The 18,571-nt window shown below is 43.8% G+C and overlaps 1 protein-coding gene across 1 annotated transcript in view; it reads left to right on the forward strand.

Annotated features, from left to right (window-relative positions):
- LOC102096552 (IgGFc-binding protein-like) overlaps nt 1–18,571 on the forward strand; it is a 72,879-nt gene that overhangs the window by 2,860 nt on the left and 51,448 nt on the right. Inside the window, exons 4-25 of the mRNA XM_065073226.1 lie at nt 624–886; nt 1,480–1,561; nt 4,537–4,602; nt 5,065–5,127; nt 5,241–5,482; nt 6,840–7,123; nt 7,758–8,069; nt 8,539–9,157; nt 9,540–10,104; nt 10,701–10,900; nt 10,993–11,373; nt 11,997–12,283; nt 13,015–13,286; nt 14,404–14,547; nt 14,987–15,243; nt 15,347–15,431; nt 15,557–15,622; nt 15,732–15,973; nt 16,069–16,352; nt 16,459–16,736; nt 17,028–17,626; nt 18,000–18,564. Of these exons, the coding sequence (XP_064929298.1) occupies nt 624–886; nt 1,480–1,561; nt 4,537–4,602; nt 5,065–5,127; nt 5,241–5,482; nt 6,840–7,123; nt 7,758–8,069; nt 8,539–9,157; nt 9,540–10,104; nt 10,701–10,900; nt 10,993–11,373; nt 11,997–12,283; nt 13,015–13,286; nt 14,404–14,547; nt 14,987–15,243; nt 15,347–15,431; nt 15,557–15,622; nt 15,732–15,973; nt 16,069–16,352; nt 16,459–16,736; nt 17,028–17,626; nt 18,000–18,564 (6,156 nt within the window). The remainder of the gene's footprint in view (nt 1–623; nt 887–1,479; nt 1,562–4,536; nt 4,603–5,064; nt 5,128–5,240; nt 5,483–6,839; nt 7,124–7,757; nt 8,070–8,538; nt 9,158–9,539; nt 10,105–10,700; nt 10,901–10,992; nt 11,374–11,996; nt 12,284–13,014; nt 13,287–14,403; nt 14,548–14,986; nt 15,244–15,346; nt 15,432–15,556; nt 15,623–15,731; nt 15,974–16,068; nt 16,353–16,458; nt 16,737–17,027; nt 17,627–17,999; nt 18,565–18,571) is intronic.

Below are 18,571 nucleotides of genomic sequence, written 5' to 3' on the forward strand. Positions count from 1 at the left end.
AATTTATTTTCACTGGGGAAATGTAGCTTTGATCTTACCACATGGGAAGCAAAAAACTTCAGCCCTAGTAAAGCAAAATGTGTTCTCATATTGAACCAATTCAGACCAAAGCATTTCAAATCCTAAAAGAAATGCTGTGAGTTTCTGAATTTCGAAAAGTTTCCTTCCTTTTCATAAGGTCAAACCTAACTATTTTCATGGAAATACCTGCATTGCATTCTGTCCCTTCCATTTTGAGACAAAAACAGATGTTGATGGGTTGAAGTTCTCCTTGTGCTAGGGATTTGCAGATCCTGAGACCAAAACCTCTAGAAAAAAAGTATTTGCTGCAAATAGGTCTATAGCACATTGCATTATTTTCCTTTGAGGAAAGAGGAAACTGAACAATGGATCAGTGTGGCACTGTGTTTGGAGGTGCTGTCTCTTGAAAGAGGCCTACATCTTTATTTGTGATCCCAAAACAACTGTTTGTGTGAGAGGGGGTATATTTGCTTTTCTCTCCAGCTCACGTTCCAGCTTGGGTAACTACATGGTGCTAACTATGGCAATGTAAATTCCAAACACCATTTACTTTGCTTTTTGTGAAAAAATTCAACATTTTTTAATTTTTTTTCACTCTGCAGAAGGCTATTTCATCTACCAAGAAGGAAGTAATCTGGTCCCATTCGACACTAACAGGCTTGAGAGCCCAAATATTTTCGTTTCTGAAAAAATATGCATAGACTTCTGGTACTATATGTTTGGGTCAGAAGAGATGAATGAGCTGAGAGTGCTTGTCCAAGACAGCACAGGAGAGTCTGTGGTGTGGAGTCGGAAGGGAAATCAGAGTTCCTTGTGGACCTATGGTGCTGTCACTCACACTTTTCCAACACAGCAAACAATAAAGGTAATACATTTTCAGAATAAAATTCTTTGTACGGTGTCAGCATTTGTTCTCCCCTTGCAGGCTGCAAAAGTTTGTGCTTGTAAGCTAGAAAATATAACCCAGATTTGCATGGTCTATATTTTGTAAATGTAATGGCCTTCATGCTCTGTGCCAATGAACTAAGAGAAGAAAGAAACAGTCCCCTGGTTTTTACTGGTGCTGTTAGTTAGGGGGTGAAATGTATTTAGTTTTTTCTCCCTTTCTCTTCCCTTTATCACTCAGTCAACAACATTAGGTGTCTTAGCTAAATGCAGATTTTTCCACTGTGAGTTACGGTTTATACTCTGGGATGCTGCTTACATCGAACTCTGTAGAATCCAAACAACTAACTGTCATTAATCATTTAGCAGTCAGTAAAACAGAGGGCAATGTTTCTTGAAGTCCTTACCTTATTACAGGATTCTGAGGGAAGCTAGGAAAACTATTATAGCCTCAGCTTACTTGATGCCTTTGGAGACAGACCAGAAATAATATTTTGAAAACATGTTAAGGGAAATAGTCTCGTGTTTGACTAAGCAAGTCTGATGTAGTGATTCACTTTGTGCCCTGCCTAGGTAATTTTTGAGGCTGTCCGAGGACTGACAGAGTATGGGGATACAGCACTGGACAATGTGAGAGTAAGGGATGGACCCTGTGGTAAGTTTATATTTGCACCTTAGTGTATACTCCTTTCTCATCTCTGTTTAAGCTGTTGACCGTTACTCAAATCCAGATAAAACAGATAAACCCCTCATAACTTCACAACACAAAAGAGAAATGGCAAAAACTTTACCGCTTGCTTTGTTTGAACATTATCTTTGAACACTGTAGTTTCTTCCCAAATTTCTTCTCACCACCTCAAATGTTGAGGACAAGCTATCCCTTTCTCTACAAACGTGACCATTTTCACAAGGTCTAGCAAAATTTATCTTCATTTTAAGTCTGAAGAGTGTCTCTAAACCCAGTCGAGGCTATGCACATTAGTCTCGGATTCCAGATTAAATGCTCTAATCGGCATTTTACAGCAAATCTCAGTTCTTACAAGCTCAGCAAATACACAGCACTGCCAAATGTCACAAAAAGAGATAATGGCGAGTCCATAAAGCTGAATTGCGCTACCAGCTCTGACCACGAGTCGGCAATTTGAGCTTGATTCTTGATCCTGTAACAAATCAGCCAAGACTGGCATGAGCTGTGGATGACTAGGATCTGGGAGTGAATTACAGTTTCAGCCCATCTTTACTGGCAAGCATGCAACACTTGTGAAATGTGAACTGAACACAAAATTTCCTGAAAATGATATATAAAGTGTCATTAGGTCTTAATAGGCCTTGCTCTCTGTGAAATGTTACTCATATAATGACAATAAAATGTTTCACATTTACGCTAGCAAGGATGAGGATTTCCATTCAGGTCCATACCCTCAGACATATGATTTTCTTTAAAATCCTGTGAAAAATACTTGGGGCCTTTGGGAGGAAGGGCTAGAGGGAGCCAGTTCTTCATTTTCCCAGGTGTGTTAGCACAAGATTCAGCCAATGGTGAATGTGCACTAATGGTGCACTAATGTAATTCCAAGGCACAAGAGGAAAGTGCTCCTCCCTCTGTTCAACTGTATGACTACGAGTATGATGAAAATTAAGTGTATCATTAGGCCTGGTAAAAGCCAAAGTCCTCCCAATCTTCTTTTGTTTCTGCAAGAATGTTTAATGGAATAGACATTTTAACAAAACTCATTAAAAAAACAAATATATGCCCATTTGTCCCATGAAAAATTGGCTTCCAAGGCAACTTTAATGGGCAGTCTTTAGGTTATGATGACTCCTTCACCTTAGATCTCAATGGACAGTAATCTTAGGAAAAGGTTTTCTTCTGTCTTGGTGGGTTTTGTTTGATTTTGTTGTTTTTGTTTTGGGTTTTCTGTTCATTTGTTGGTTTGTTTTGTTTGGGTTGGTGGTGGTGGTTTGGTTTTTGTTTTGGTTGGTTGGTTTGAGGGGTTTTGTTTGCATTTTTTGTAGGTGTTTTGGTTTGGTTTGGTTTTTTGTGTTGATTTGGTTTTGGGGTTTTTTGCTGTTGTTTTTTTCCCTAGTTCTACAACAAAATTAACATAAAGCTTGTTGGGAACTATCCACTGTTGGAATACAGCCATTATCAGAATTCCTGAATTTTTCACCAATGTTGAAAGAGCAAAAATAGTAATTCTGGGCTAGATATGCAAAAACTGCATTTACACTGGCATAGGGAACTGGGTATGAAGAAATGAGCATATGAGAAACAGGTGTACAAGAATCCAGTGCATGCAAAGGAGCTGATCCCATTTTACAGGCAGGTCATTAACAAATATCTTTGGCTTTGAAGTTAGAGCTCATTAAGCGAATGGGATAATTTTGTGCAAGGATTGATCATTATACACTAGACTTCAAGTTATGTGAAGTCTATTGGCTTCTTCCAAATTATAATCATATGTACCTTGCAAAACCTCCACATCCAGATGAGTTGGAATCATGTTTAGCACAAAAGCAGTACCATTGTAGGATGCATTACTTCATCATTATTCAAAAATCTCTAACTTGTTCTCATATGACTTGTTTTCTGTATTACAACTTAATCCCTATAAATAATGTTGTTAGCAGTGTCAGTAATACGGAAGACCATCTGCTTTAATTATGGATTCATTTGGATGATTATATAGCTATAGTGCATTTATAAATAGGTTGGAAAGGTTTGTTCTCCATGAATCAATTGGTTATCGCTTTGTACACTGACTGTTACCGCACACTCAGTGCACAGTGGAGGGCTCACAAGGGTACAATAGGAGAGTACCTGAATGCAGAGTTGTTCTTTGCTCTGCATAGGGACAGGTGTGAATGCATGAGTGCTCTGAAGGGTTTAGTCAGTCTGTTGTACTTACAGAGACTCAGATCCATCACTTATTCACACGTCACCAGGTGAACGAACATGACATTGAAAGAATACTCACCCTGGTGTTACTAGCTCACACATACAAGTACACGAAGAGAACTACTTCTTTTAGAAGAAATCTTTGTGATGGATAAAGAGTAGGTGGAGAGGATGCTAATATTTGTTAGCAAGGAGGAGCAGGTAGGAGGAGAGACTCCAAAACACAATTGTTTGTTGTGTCTGTCAGCAGAAAGCTCTTACAGCCATCACATTCTTTAGAAATAAATAACATTTTGAAGAAAAAACAAAACTCTCTGATTAGAAACCACCAGTGCCCTGAGAGTTATTTTTTTTCCGTTATATGGCATCTGCTGGCAGGCTACTCACTCCCAGACCTGCCAACACTTGCAGACAGTATGACCTTCATGTCTTAACATATACACCAGAGGGAGTCACATATACAGTTGCAAATACACTTCCAGCTCCAGAAAAGCACACCGGTACAAGCTCAGTCACTGTCACCAAGCTAACGATCAGATGAGCTTCCCTTAGCACTCAAAAGACCCACACATCATAGTTTTTGAACACAGGTGGTTCCACTTGTTTCAACAAAAAACTTCTAACTTTATGCTCTTGAAGAATAAGTGGAAATTCATGTATGTTGGTGTGTATGTTGCATTCACCCTGCAATGTAATAACTCAATGTATTGCCTGGTCTTTTTTACTACCAGAAGCTGTCCCTACCCCTGTACCACCAACACCTACACCAACAGAATCTACGCCACGTCCTGTGACAGGTAACTTTAGCCAATCACATATGCTACTCGATGAGTTTTAGAAGGGCATCAAAATTTTTTACTACCAACGCTGCTTTTTTGCTTCAGTTAATTTCTTTGGGTACCTGTCTATGTAATTACTTATGCCATATAAATCTGTCATTTCTGTTTCAGTTCTTTCACATGTAATCTATAAAATAGGGGTTACTGTGTTTTCCCACTGCACAATGAAGGTATGAGGTGACTTTTCTGGATGTATCCATGTGTTAATGAGAACATATTCCTTTTTCCTGTCTCCAGAAGGAATCTGCAGTATACACGGGGATCCTCACTATTACACATTTGACAAGCAGCATCATGCAGGGCTCAGCTTAGGGAAGGGCAGCTTGACGAATGTCATGATTCTTCTGGGAGTCAATGCAGTTTCTGTCTTGAAAAAGAGCTGGTCTGGATTGATTTGTTGTACTATTGTCTCTTCCATAGGCAATGTGACTACAACACCAGGAACTGTCACCACCACACCGTCAGCACCCATACCAATCTTAGGTGAGCAGAGTAGACCAGTCATGGGGCTGATGTTCTTTGTGCGAGGTGGGAAGGGGAGAAGAGGTGGCAGGAGGGGCTTGGTTGAACGTTTCCTCTGGTCTTTCCACTGTCAGGCACCTGTGTGGTGGAAGGAGACCCTCACTACCACACGTTTGACAACCAGCTCCACCACTTCATGGGCACCTGCACCTACACCCTCTCCAAGCTGTGTGAGAGCAACAGCTCGCTGCCCTACTTCAACGTGGAAGCAGCCAACGAGCACAGGGGAGGCAACACTCGCGTGTCCTATGTCCAATACGTGGACATTGATGTGTATGGCTACAGGATTAATCTGGGTCAAAACAGAGTTGTTAAGGTAAGGCTAGAGCCCATCAGTTGATCATCTGTTACTCACAGTGTGAATGAAGAAGTTGTTGTACAATGACTACCAATTTCCAGCATACCTAGTGATATTTGGAGGGCAGTCAGATATTTATGAGTAGTAGTGTGGAATTCTTAAACATTGGAATTTCAGGACTGAAAATATAGGTGAAAATTTTGGGCAGTGTTGCTCAACGGTAGGATTAGAGCTGACACTCCAGCTGGGCTTGGTGGGCTAGCCTACCTTTATAGCTCGCACCTTATGCTCACTCTTGGTCTGCTTCAGGGAATAAAAATGACCTGCATTAACCAAGTCCGTGCTGGTGATTATTTCCCAATCCTGTGTGGCAGCTTGTAAAGCTGCTTGTCCACCTGTTTTCTAGTTATCCTATATCACTGCTATCTTCACTTAACTCCTGGCATTTACCATAAAGCACATACAGATGAGGGAGTCCTAGAGTGACAATCTGATGATGCTCCTCACACTGATTGTGTCATTTGGCCAGTTACTGTATTTTAAGGCACTCGTATGGCTCCTTTCTAGAAAGGGCCAAGACAGCAGACATGTTTGAGTCAAATCACCAATAAATGAATAGTTCACCTTACTTCTTTACCACCCTCCTTATAAGAAAATCATACAGTGCTTTATGTGACAGGAGACAAAGGTTTAAATGTACACTGAGATTTTTTCCCACCTGATTTTAGAAACACAATAAACTTATATATCCACATTTGTCCAAAAGCTTCTATTTTATACATTTCCCCTGTATCTACTATTGCTATTATACATATGTTTCTAAGTAAATCAAACTTTCTCACATATGTAATAAGAACTAGTATTCAAAGTAGAGGTTAATTTTAGTAAATTTTAACTGAATTTAAAATTTTTACTTGTGAGCTTATTGTCTGGATTTTCAAATGTGAAAATTAAAAGAGAAAGAGGAAGAAACAAAAATAATCTTTTTCAAGATTCATCCAATCCTGAAAATTTTCTGCAAATCCATTTTAACTATATTTTTTTAATATTTTTTGATCCAAAATAAAAGGTAAGTCAGTAAGCAGTTACTGCTGACAAACCAAGCCAAGACTTGGACTTTTTCCAGCTGGGTCTGGTTCATCAGGCTCATTTTCACTGCACTTGGAAAGTATGTCGTTACATTATTAGAGCCTCAAGGCCCTACATTATGTGCCCATATACAACATTCATGTTAAATAATACTTAACACAATGTGGATTCTTACTGCATACTGTGCAAGTCCTATGCTCAATATAGGAATGTGATCTAAGAGTGTCACCGTTAAAAATACTTCTTTTAAAGTGATTACAATGATTGTCTTTCTTTGTGCCTGCAGGTTGATGGAGTCAACCAGGTGGTCCCTCTGACCCTGGCACAAGGTGTCAGTATTTCCCTCAGTGGGCAGTACGTTGTGGTTACTACCGACTTTGGGCTGAAGGTCAAGTTTGATGGAAATCACAGAGTAGAAATCACTCTTCCTGGTACCTATATGTCTAAAGTTTGTGGAATATGTGGAAATTATAATGGGGACAAAGCAGATGACTTTCTTAACCCAGATGGAGAGATGGAAACAAACTCAGCCAACCTTGGCAACAGCTGGCAGGTTTACAACGACTCCAGGTAGGACTCCAACCAGGATGTTAGGCCTTAGCTGTTGCTTATGCAGTGACCAGTATTTTAAGCAGCTGTTGTTTGTGGGCCAAAAATTTCAGGCACATGAGAGAAAATATATTCTTATCAGTGTACTTACTTAATCTGGATAAAGTTTCACAGCAAATGTAACTGTGCTTTGAAAGAGAAGATGTGAATAAATCATTGCAGATGTCCACTAAGATTTCAGTTATTATTATAGTATATTAATGCTAATACTTGAAGATTTTGTTTGAACTCTTCTGAGATACTTTACTGTTTATTTTACACTTTCACAATATATTACTTAATGATAGGAAAGTTTTGACTTTGAATGGTTTTACTTTTTGTGTGCCCTTCCTAGGTACCTTCTGCATAGAAAGCTTGACTTAATGCCAAAATAAATATTTGGGTTTCTTCCAGGCCTCTCAAAGCTCATAATATTGAAATCATATCAAAATCTGAATTTCTATCCTAAGTGTTTGAAATGTAGAGTTTTAAAATACATCATACTTAGCCTGGGGACAGCCTTGTAGTTTTGTTAGATGTGATTTGAAAAACATCTTAGATGCCAGTGCATCTAAAGTTAATCGATTAATTTTCTCTTACATTTTTTTTGCACTAGGTGCTTGCCAGATGATGGCCATACTCCAAACTGCACTGCTGATGAAAAAGATATGATCCAAAGCAATGAATACTGTGGTCTGATCACAGATCCCAGTGGTCCATTCCAGAATTGCCACTCCGTAATTGATCCACAAAGTTATTTTTCATCCTGCCAGTATGATCTCTGTGAGCTTCATCTGAACAATGAAGCCCTCTGTCAAAACCTGCAGGCTTATGCAGACGTGTGCCAAGCTGCAGGAGTCCAGCTGACACCGTGGAGAAATGCAACCTTCTGCCGTAAGTATCAAAGAAATTACCACTTATCAGGAAGGTATAATTAGTACTTCCTGAAGACAAAGCATTACAAGACACATTTGGAATTCATATAACATTGTGAATCTTGACTGATCACGATAAAGATTTCAGGATTACTTATAGTCCTCAGTTTGATTCCTTTGGGAAGATTCTAGTGAAAATAGTTAAGCTACTTCAGATGAAAGGTTAAAATACTGTCTAGTTCATCTTAAAATAGAATTAGAGGGTTTTCCTTTTAATTCCTCTAGTGTACCTATATTTTTCTTCAGGGGTATTAAGTGTGTCAGGGACATTTGACTTAGAGGGTTCTTTACCTTCAGAAGAAGCTATGCCTAAACTTGAGTCCTTGGGAAGAAAAAAAATCTATGCATCAAACTGCCTCAGAAATCCAGGATGTATTCAAATATTTCAAGCCAAAACAGAATATGCTATTAAAAAACAAAACAAAATAAAATACTTAGTAGTTGAAAAGGATTGATAAATAGGTGTATCTTTCATTTCACAGCACTAACCTGCCCTGCCAACACTCACTACGAGCCCTGTGCTGCGGCCTGCCCTGCCACCTGTGTTGACCCACTAGCACCCTACAACTGCAGCCAACCGTGCGTGGAGGGATGTGTGTGTGACAGCGGGTACCTGCTCTACAATGACCGATGCGTGCCCAGCCAGCAGTGTGGATGCTGGCACAACGGGCAGCACTACCCCGTGGGCTCAGAGTTCTGGGCCGACAACACCTGCTCTTTAAAGTGCACGTGTCCTGCGCGGGGAAGCAAAGTCCAGTGCTCCAGTGCCTCATGCCCTGCCAGCCAGTACTGTGGCGTGCAGAATGGGAAACCTGAGTGCCTCGAACAGTCTTACGGCATCTGCCACGTGCACGGTGACCCTCACTACTACACCTTTGACAAGGTGACGCACAACTTCATGGGCACCTGCACCTACACCCTGGCCAAAGTGTGCTCCAACACCACCTCCCTGCCCTACTTCAATGTCGAGGCCATGAACGAGCATCGTGGCAGCACCAGCGTGTCCTATGTGCGCGAGGTCGTGGTTGAAGTCTACGGGGAGCGCATCACCATGGTCAAGGAGGAGACGAGCCAAGTGCTGGTAGGCAGTGGGTCTGGCACGAGCATGGCATGGCAGCAAGGCAGTGTGGGCATTTCTTGGCAGGGCCTGGTGTGTACCAGACATGTCCATTTTCCCAGACTTGGGTGGGTTTCCCTGAAGCCTGTGGGTTACTTTGTTTTTCCTTTCTGGAGTGTCTGAAGCTGGAAGAGTCCAATGGGGAATGTGGCCCAAGTTGAACAGAGGCCCCTGCCGAGTGCAGAGTACAGACACGGCTCTGCAAGCCACAGGGGGGGCGCCTGGGTGTGAAGGCATCACCGGCACTGGTTTGCCGTGCCCAAACTGGCAGCTGATTTCCGTGGGGTAGGAAACCGCAGGGAGGCCAGGGACAAGTGCAGGGTCAACTGTGGTGTGTTTGCCCCAGGTGAACAATGTGCGCCGGACCTTGCCGGTGAACGCAGCGGGAGGTGCCATCACGGTGAGCAGGAGCGGCCGCTACATCGTCCTGGAGACAGACTTCAACCTCATAGTGTCCTACGACACTGACCACTCGGTGGAGGTGAAGGTGCCCACCACCTACTTCAACCTGACCTGTGGCATGTGCGGGAACTTCAACAACCGGGGAGAGGACGATTACATGATGCCCAACGGGCAGCAAGCTGCAAACACCAATGAGCTTGGGGAGAGCTGGCAGGTCCCAGACGGAGACACCTCTTGCGGTGTCCCCGAAGCCCCCCCACCCTGCAGTGCAGAAGAGGAGACGCTCTACCGATCGGACGAGTTCTGTGGCATACTGACTGCCAGGCCTGGCTCTTTTGAGAGCTGCCACGCCGTGATCAACCCCCAGAGCTACTTTGAGACCTGCTTCTATGACCTTTGTGCCCTGCATGGTGGCCAGGAGGTCCTGTGTGCTGCTCTGGAGGCCTACGCAGACGCATGCCAGGCAGCGGGCGTGACTCTTCTTCCCTGGAGGAATGCCACCTTCTGCCGTGAGTTTACATTGAGAACTGAATCTTTGAATAGCTCCCTTATTGTCTTAAGGAGCTGATTTTAACCAATAACTGACATAACTTAGAGATCTGAAATTCTTCATATAATTACATATAAAATAATGAGAAATTAAATGCTGTAAAAGTCACCCATTATTGATTTCTGTCAGTGAGGAGAGGAGAATTTCATTCATTATTTCATGAATCTGTGTGAAACCACTAATCATATGTTCCTGCTAATGTGGGATGACCTTTGAGTTTTATACAATATTTTGCCGTTAATATGTTTTTAATTTCAAGACTACATCTAACATCTTTAGCTATTTGTGTACTTCTATGAATGTACCACCTAATTTTTAGATCTAGTGTAGAGGTGTCTAGTTTTCACTTGGATTTGGAGATGATTTACATCCAGGATGTATGCGTTAAACATTCATGCTTTTTTTCTTGTAGAATGTTTTCTTTTTTGCTTTCTGATATCAAAACAGGAAGCTTCAATACCCCGACATTGTCACCAGTTCAAAGTAATCCCGTCTTTTGATTATGGTTTCAAGTGAGTTGTGATTCTCAATTCAATGCCTTTTATTGTTTTTCAGCTGTTCCATGCCCACCCAATAGTCATTACAATCCATGCACCAGTGCTTGTCCAGCAACCTGCATTGATCCTCTTGCATCAATGAACTGCAGCAGGCCTTGTGTAGAAGGATGTGAATGCAACAATGGTTTTGTCACCAGTGGGGATCAGTGTGTGTCTATGAGTAACTGTGGCTGCCTTCAGAATGGCCAATATTATGAGGTTTGTTCTGGCACCTAGTTCAGGGCCTTATTTCACAGTTCATCATTACCATTAACTCTTTTAATTTAATTTTATTTTGTTGTTTCTAACAGAAAGGAGAAACATTTTGGCAAACCAACTGTGTAGGCTACTGTGTATGTACTGGAAATGGGAATATAGTTTGCAATCCAGACACATGTGAAGTAAGCGAAGTTTGCAAGGTGCAGAATGGACTCCTGGGATGTTATCCATTGAATCCCAGCACCTGTCACATTTTTGGAGATCCACATTATATAACCTTTGATGGGAGACTGTACCATTTCCAAGGAGACTGCAATTATACTGCTGTTGAGACATGCACAAATTCTTCTGAATGGTTTTCAGTGACAACCAGAAATGAACATAGAGGAAACCCAAACTGGACAGCCTTGGACTCAGTTGCTGTCACTCTGCAAAACCTTCACATTGTTTTGAGCAAAAATAGAGAGACATATGTAAGTGTTCTTCTAGAAGCATAAACCTTTCATCACATCTATTTGTTTTACATTTCTGTCCAAAAGAACTGAATTAAGCTTCTTTGCTTTATTCACTTCCAAGACTCTATGTTCTAAAAGTCACAGAATTTTTTCAAAAAGGCAGAAATCAGCATAGCTTCCTTATGTCCACTAAAATGTTTTCTAAATGGTGTTCTAGGAAAAAAAAAAAAACAAACCAAGCCAACATCATTCATAGCTTCATCTGTAATAGAAAGCTTTTACTGAGCTAAATTTCAGTTTGAATTTTACAGATCTGGTCTTTTAAATAAAAACAGTATTTTTGCTATACACTCTCAGGCTCGTACATACCCAAGCTAGCTTTAAATTAGCTATTGCAAGTATTGCTATGTGTATAGCTGTGACAGCACAGAGTTCAGCTTGTGCTACAAAGCTCTATTCAAGATGTAGGATAAGTTTACAGCCCATTAGTCTCTGTTAAGCTTCTAACTTCTGTGTCTACATTTTTCATTAGAATAAGGCTGGCTTGGTGAAAAAAGCCATAGTACTGGCAGTGTAGATCTACCCTTTGTTCCTGGGAGCTTTATCGACTTATCTGGTTTTGTGGGTTTTGTTTTCTTTAGGTGAATGGAGTCAAGGTTGATCTTCCCGTGGATTTGAATCACCAAGTGAGAGTAGCTATAAAAGGACATTATGTGGTCATTGATACCTCTATAGGGATCCAGGTCAAGTTTGATGGTGACCAGGAGCTTTTTGTTCTGGTTGATGAAAGTCTCAAAGGACAGCTGTGTGGTCTATGTGGGACATTCAATGACAACCAACTGGATGATTTTCTAAAACCGGATCAAGTCCTAGAACAGGATGCAAATAAATTTGGTGACAGCTGGCTAGTGAAGGATGACAACAGGACGTAAGTATCTGATAACACTTTAGGAAACAGCAAAATCCCTCAAACATAACTCAACTAGATGTACAATTAACATACATTACTTACGTTTTAAAGTACCCCTTCTTTGGTATTTCTTGTTTGCTAGCATTTTCACCTTGGGATAACTCTACTTTTCAATAGAAAGCATTGAAATTCTAAAACCACCCTTCGGAGGTTTTCCACATAAACTTTCTGTATTTTACTTGAAATTGGGCTCCTCGTTTGCATATAACTTGATTTTTTTTTAACTTCTCTTTTCTAAAATATCTCCTTCGCATTATCTTGCTATAAGAAGTCTAAATAAATCTCTCCGATTCAGTTCCTAAGATAAGTCCCCATTGATTAACAGAGGCACAGGGTATTTATCTGTCCATCAATGCTTTCACATACAAATTACTGCTCTTACTATACACAATAGTGAATTGAAATTGTCTTGCTTGTGTTAGCTGATTTGTTGGTTTCATCTGGACTTCAGTCTATGGATAGACAGTCATGCATCAACAATTCACAACTCTTAATATATTCTTAATGGGGAATTATGAGTCAAATCATAATATTTCTCAGTGTTGGGTTTAATACACTAAAGATTACTGTATACAGCAAATCCACAGATTTTGGCATAGGCTTATAGTACTGCTGAGGTATGCCTTGCAGGATGGAACAAAATATTAGGATTTATCATATAACCATGCCTTCATTTGTTTTTGATGCAGATGTAATCCAGTTACAGTCGTACCACCTGCTTGTGACACAGCAAAAGAGAAAGAATATGAAGAACTTTGCAAAATTATTTTGAAAAATAATGGGCCTTTTCAGGCCTGCCATTGGCACATTCCCCCACAGCTGTACTTTGAGAGCTGTGTCTATGACCTGTGTGCCACAGAGGGGAATTCTGGACAGTTTTGTAAGATTTTAGAGGCATATGCTGCTGCCTGTGAACTTGGAGGTGTAAATCTGGGTGAATGGAGGGAAGACACCATCTGTGGTAAGTTGTTAGGTCATTTAGCAAATAGTCATCCAATTAAATCCTCATATTACATATATAAATTCAAATTACTAAGAAGCTGAGCAGAATTTCAGAAAAGAGCATTCAAGGAGACGCAGGAAGCTTTCAAGTGCTTAGTACCTCTGGAAATTTGGCTTCTAATCTAAGCTTCTAATGGGCTTCCAGTATTCACTTTAGAAAGTGATGTTTGGACACTTTTGACCTACAACTGTCATTCAGCATTGGGTCATGAAAGACAACATACACTGTCACTTAAGGGCTCAGCCAGAGACAATCAAGCACCTGCTTAACAAATGACTACTTTGACTTTAATAAAATATTTTCTCTTTTTGAGAAGTGTTAATATGTCAGTTATCCAACATATTTGGAGCTCCAGGTTTTCACCAAGCATGTGAAATAAATTCAGAAGTATTTAAACCCGGGCTTTAAAATTGATAAAGGAGATTTCTGCAGCTTGAGGTCCATTCAGACTTCCAGTCATAAAACTATTAGGCCCTTATTATCTAGGTAGACTAGTTAGCATAGATGCAAGGCTGGAGGCAAGAAATTGCATCTTCTAGAACTGCCAGAGTGATTACCAAAGTCATCAGAAATGGCAGCCTAAGTATGAGGCTATGACATGAAAAGGCATTCCATAACCTCTTTCCAACTCTGAGACAATACTTCTCATTCCAGTTTATAAGAAGTAATAAGAAATGTCAGACCATTTTGATTATGACGTCTAGATTTTCCTCTAGGCAGGATTTTGAGAACCATTTGAATGCTACTGTGCCAAATAGGACAGTTTTGAGCAATTTGCAATGACCAAGAATTATGACTGTGTAGAGTATAAAAAGATAGCATATTAGTGTATTGTATTATATTATGAGGATAAATGAGGAAGGGACTTGCAAAATAACATACATTCTCAGGAACTTAAAATTTCATATTTTATAGTCAATTTTTCAGTACTGGGCACTTCTACACATTCCACTATAACATATCTAAATTTTTCATGAATGTGGGTGCACGAGACCTAGAAGGGCATTGTAAGAACAGAGAGAAGATTCCGGACCTCATTGTGGAAACTCTGCTTTTCTTTCTGCACCATATACAGGTACAACCTGCAATATGTCCTGTACATTTGATGTCGACTTCTGTGGATGGGAACAGGCAACCAACGACAACTTTGACTGGATAAGGCACAAGGGGCCGACACCCACACCAAATACCGGCCCTTCCCATGACCACACGACTGGAGGTAGGAACAGCAAACAATGCCTGGCTGTGCTTCTCTTGGAAGAGGGTGGGAAGCCTCTTTTGACAGCAAATATAGGCCACATATTTCTCAGGGCCAATCCAGAGCCTTCTGCAGCAGTCAGGAATCTGTTGTGGGGTGGATGAACTGTGCAGGACATCACTGAGCATGGGACCTGTCAGCATAGGTTCCTGTAAAAAAGCTTCAGCAAAAGCATATCCAGGCTGACACTGGATCACTGTGGCACTCTACATTTCCATGAGAAGGTTTTACTTTCCCTAAGTAGGATATCAGTGTAATCTGCTGGAAATCCATTTGGGGACTGGAAGTTTAAAGCAGGTGCTGGGTGAAGAAATGCAGTACTATCCACAATCTGTAAATGAAGTGACTTTGTCTTGTCCTGGCCAATTACTGCGAAAAATTGACGCTCTGCTTTTTACAGAGGGCTATTATATCTACCTGCAAGGAAGTGAGCATGAGCCAAGTGATGTAGCCCGCTTGATCAGCCCAGAATGCAGTTCAGAAGGACCACACTGCTTCCGTTTCTGGTATCACATGTATGGCGAGGCTGAAGCAATGGCATTGCGCGTGTATGTAGTTCATGATGAAACATCCATACTGGAATGGAAAGTTGCTGGAAACAAAGGGGACACGTGGAACTTGGCAGAGATCACGGTGTTCAGCGAAGGAAACATGCGGGTAACGGCAGAGGCCCCTAACGCCAACTGAGATTAACACTGCTTTGTAACAGCACTTCACTTGTATGGCGGAAGCTAACATTAGGAACTTTCCTTTCCCTTAGATTGTCTTGGAGGGCATGATAGGTGAAGATTTCCGGAGCGACATAGCATTGGATGACCTGTCCATTAAAAAGGGATCCTGCACAGGTAGAGGACTGGGCTTAGAGGAGGGCGGCTTGAGAAATGTCATGGTTCTTCTGGGGAGTCAATGCAGTTTCTGTATTGATGAAGTTGGTCTGGATTGATTTGTTGTACTGTTGTCTCTTTCATAGCTGATGTGACTACGACAACACCAGGAACTGCAACCACCACACCTTCAGCACCCATACCAATCCTAGGTAAGGAGACCAGTCAAGGGGCTGATAAACTTTGTGGAAGACGGAAAGGGGAGAATAGGCAACAGGACGGGGCTTAACTGAACGTTTCCTCCGGTCTTTCCACTGTCAGGCACCTGTGTGGTGGAAGGAGACCCTCACTACCACACGTTTGACAACCAGCTCCACCACTTCATGGGCACCTGCACCTACACCCTCTCCAAGCTGTGTGAGAGCAACAGCTCGCTGCCCTACTTCAACGTGGAAGCAGCCAACGAGCACAGGGGAGGCAACACTCGCGTGTCCTATGTCCAATACGTGGATGTTGATGTGTACGGCCAGAGGATAAGGCTGGAGAAAGGCGGAGCAGTGACGGTAAGCACAAGGGGAAGAGGTGGTGGAGCTTTGTGAGAGGAGAGAGCTGTGCCAGCTGGGTTGCTCCAACCCTGTGTTGGTTTCTGTCCTTCCAGGTCAACGGAGTGGCAGAGATCCTGCCCTGCACCCCAGCCGTGGGCGTGCAGGTCTCATCCAGTGGGTTCTACACAGTGATCACAACAGACTTTGGCTTGACAGTGAAGTTTGATGGGTCCCATCGGGTGGAGGTGACGCTTCCGAGCACCTTTGGGCAGAAGGTTTGTGGCATGTGCGGTAACTACAACGGAATGGCAGCAGATGACTTCCTGAACCCAGAAGGGGTGCTGGAGCCAGACTCCACCAGCCTGGGCAACAGCTGGCAGGTGTCCAACGACAGCAGGTGTGTGTGGCCCCCCAGCAGGTCTGGGGACACGTTGGGCAAGGGGAGGGGGCACCAGGAGAAGCCCCCAGATGACCCAGGGGCCCTTCTCCCTGTCTTTCCACAGCTGCTCAGCCGGACCGCCGCCCACCCCAGCCTGCACTGAGGCGGACAAGGAAGTCATTGCCAGCAGCAGCTTCTGTGGGCTCCTCAGTGACACCAGCGGCCCGTTTCAGATGTGCCACGCTGTGCTGAGCCCCAGCGCTTACTTTGACACCTGCCTTTATGACCTGTGTGAGCTGGGGCTGGACCACGAGACCCTGTGCAAGAGCTTGCAGTCCTACGCAGATGCCTGCCAGTCGCTTGGTGTCAAGATCCCTGCATGGAGGAACGCAACCTTCTGCCGTAAGTCCGCAGACAGGACCACGGATGCTTACTCTCAGGAGAACACAGCACACGAACGAAAGTGGGGTGGGGAATAAGAAATACTTGCATTCCATACCACGTGGGTATGCAGGGGGTTTTCACTATTAGAGGCACCATATCCTGGTCCATTTGGTCAGGTATGGCTTAATATACGCGCTGAGCCAAGTAGACCACAGGGAAAATAGAGAACGTTAGTCTTTCAAAAGGGAAAAGAGAGCCCAGAGAAGTGAGTTATGCTCCAAGTAATGGCCGCGTCTTCTGTCTCGGCAGCCATCAACTGTCCAGCGAACAGTCACTACGAGCCCTGTGCTGCGGCCTGCCCTGCCACCTGTGTTGACCCAATGGCTCCTGTTACCTGCACCCAGCCGTGCGTGGAGGGATGTGTGTGTGACAGCGGGTACCTGCTCTACAATGACCGATGCGTGCCCAGCCAGCAGTGCGGATGCTGGCACAATGGGCAGCACTACCCCGTGGGCTCAGAGTTCTGGGCCGACAACACCTGCTCTTTAAAGTGCACGTGTCCTGCGCGGGGAAGCAAAGTCCAGTGCTCCAGCGCCTCATGCCCTGCCGGCCAGTACTGTGGCGTGCAGAATGGGAAACCTGAGTGCCTCGAACAGTCTTACGGCATCTGCCACGTGCACGGTGACCCTCACTACTACACCTTTGACAAGGTGACGCACAACTTCATGGGCACCTGCACCTACACCCTGGCCAAAGTGTGCTCCAACACCACCTCCCTGCCCTACTTCAATGTCGAGGCCAAGAACGAGCATCGTGGCAGCACCAGCGTGTCCTATGTGCGCGAGGTCGTGGTTGAAGTCTACGGGGAGCGCATCACCATGGTCAAGGAGGAGACGAGCCAAGTGCTGGTAGGCAGCGCGGCGGCGTTCACATTTCTTGGCAGGGCCTGGCATGTACCAGCCATCTCCATTGTGCCGGACATGTCCGTTGTCCCAGACTTGGGTGGGTTCCCCTGAAGCCTGTGGGTTGCTTTGTTTTTCCTTCCTGGAGTGTCTGAAGCTGGAAGAGTCCAATGGGGAATGTGGCCCAAGTTGAACAGAGGCCCCTGCCGAGTGCAGAGTACAGACACGGCTCTGCAAGCCACAGGGGGGGCGCCTAGCGTGTGAGGGCATCACCGGCACTGGTTTGCCGTGCCCAAACTGGCAGCTGATTTCCGTGGGGTAGGAAACCGCAGGGAGGCCAGGGACAAGTGCAGGGTCAACTGTGGTGTGTTTGCCCCAGGTGAACAATGTGCGCCGGACCTTGCCGGTGAGCGCAGCGGGAGGTGCCATCACGGTGAGCAGGAGCGGCCGCTACATCGTCCTGGAGACAGACTTCAACCTCATAGTGTCCTACGACACTGACCACTCGGTGGAGGTGAAGGTGCCCACCACCTACTTCAACCTGACCTGTGGCATGTGCGGGAACTTCAACAACCGGGGAGAGGACGATTACATGATGCCCAACGGGCAGCAAGCTGCAAACACCAATGAGCTTGGGGAGAGCTGGCAGGTCCCAGACGGAGACACCTCTTGCGGTGTCCCCGAAGCCCCCCCACCCTGCAGTGCAGAAGAGGAGACGCTCTACCGATCGGACGAGTTCTGTGGCATACTGACTGCCAGGCCTGGCTCTTTTGAGAGCTGCCACGCCGTGATCAACCCCCAGAGCTACTTTGAGACCTGCTTCTATGACCTTTGTGCCCTGCATGGTGGCCAGGAGGTCCTGTGTGCTGCTCTGGAGGCCTACGCGGACGCATGCCAGGCAGCGGGCGTGACTCTTCTTCCCTGGCGGAATGCCACCTTCTGCCGTGAGTA

The sequence above is a fragment of the Columba livia genome, chromosome 9 (genome assembly GCF_036013475.1).
Source record: "Columba livia isolate bColLiv1 breed racing homer chromosome 9, bColLiv1.pat.W.v2, whole genome shotgun sequence".
Lineage (NCBI taxonomy): Eukaryota > Metazoa > Chordata > Aves > Columbiformes > Columbidae > Columba > Columba livia.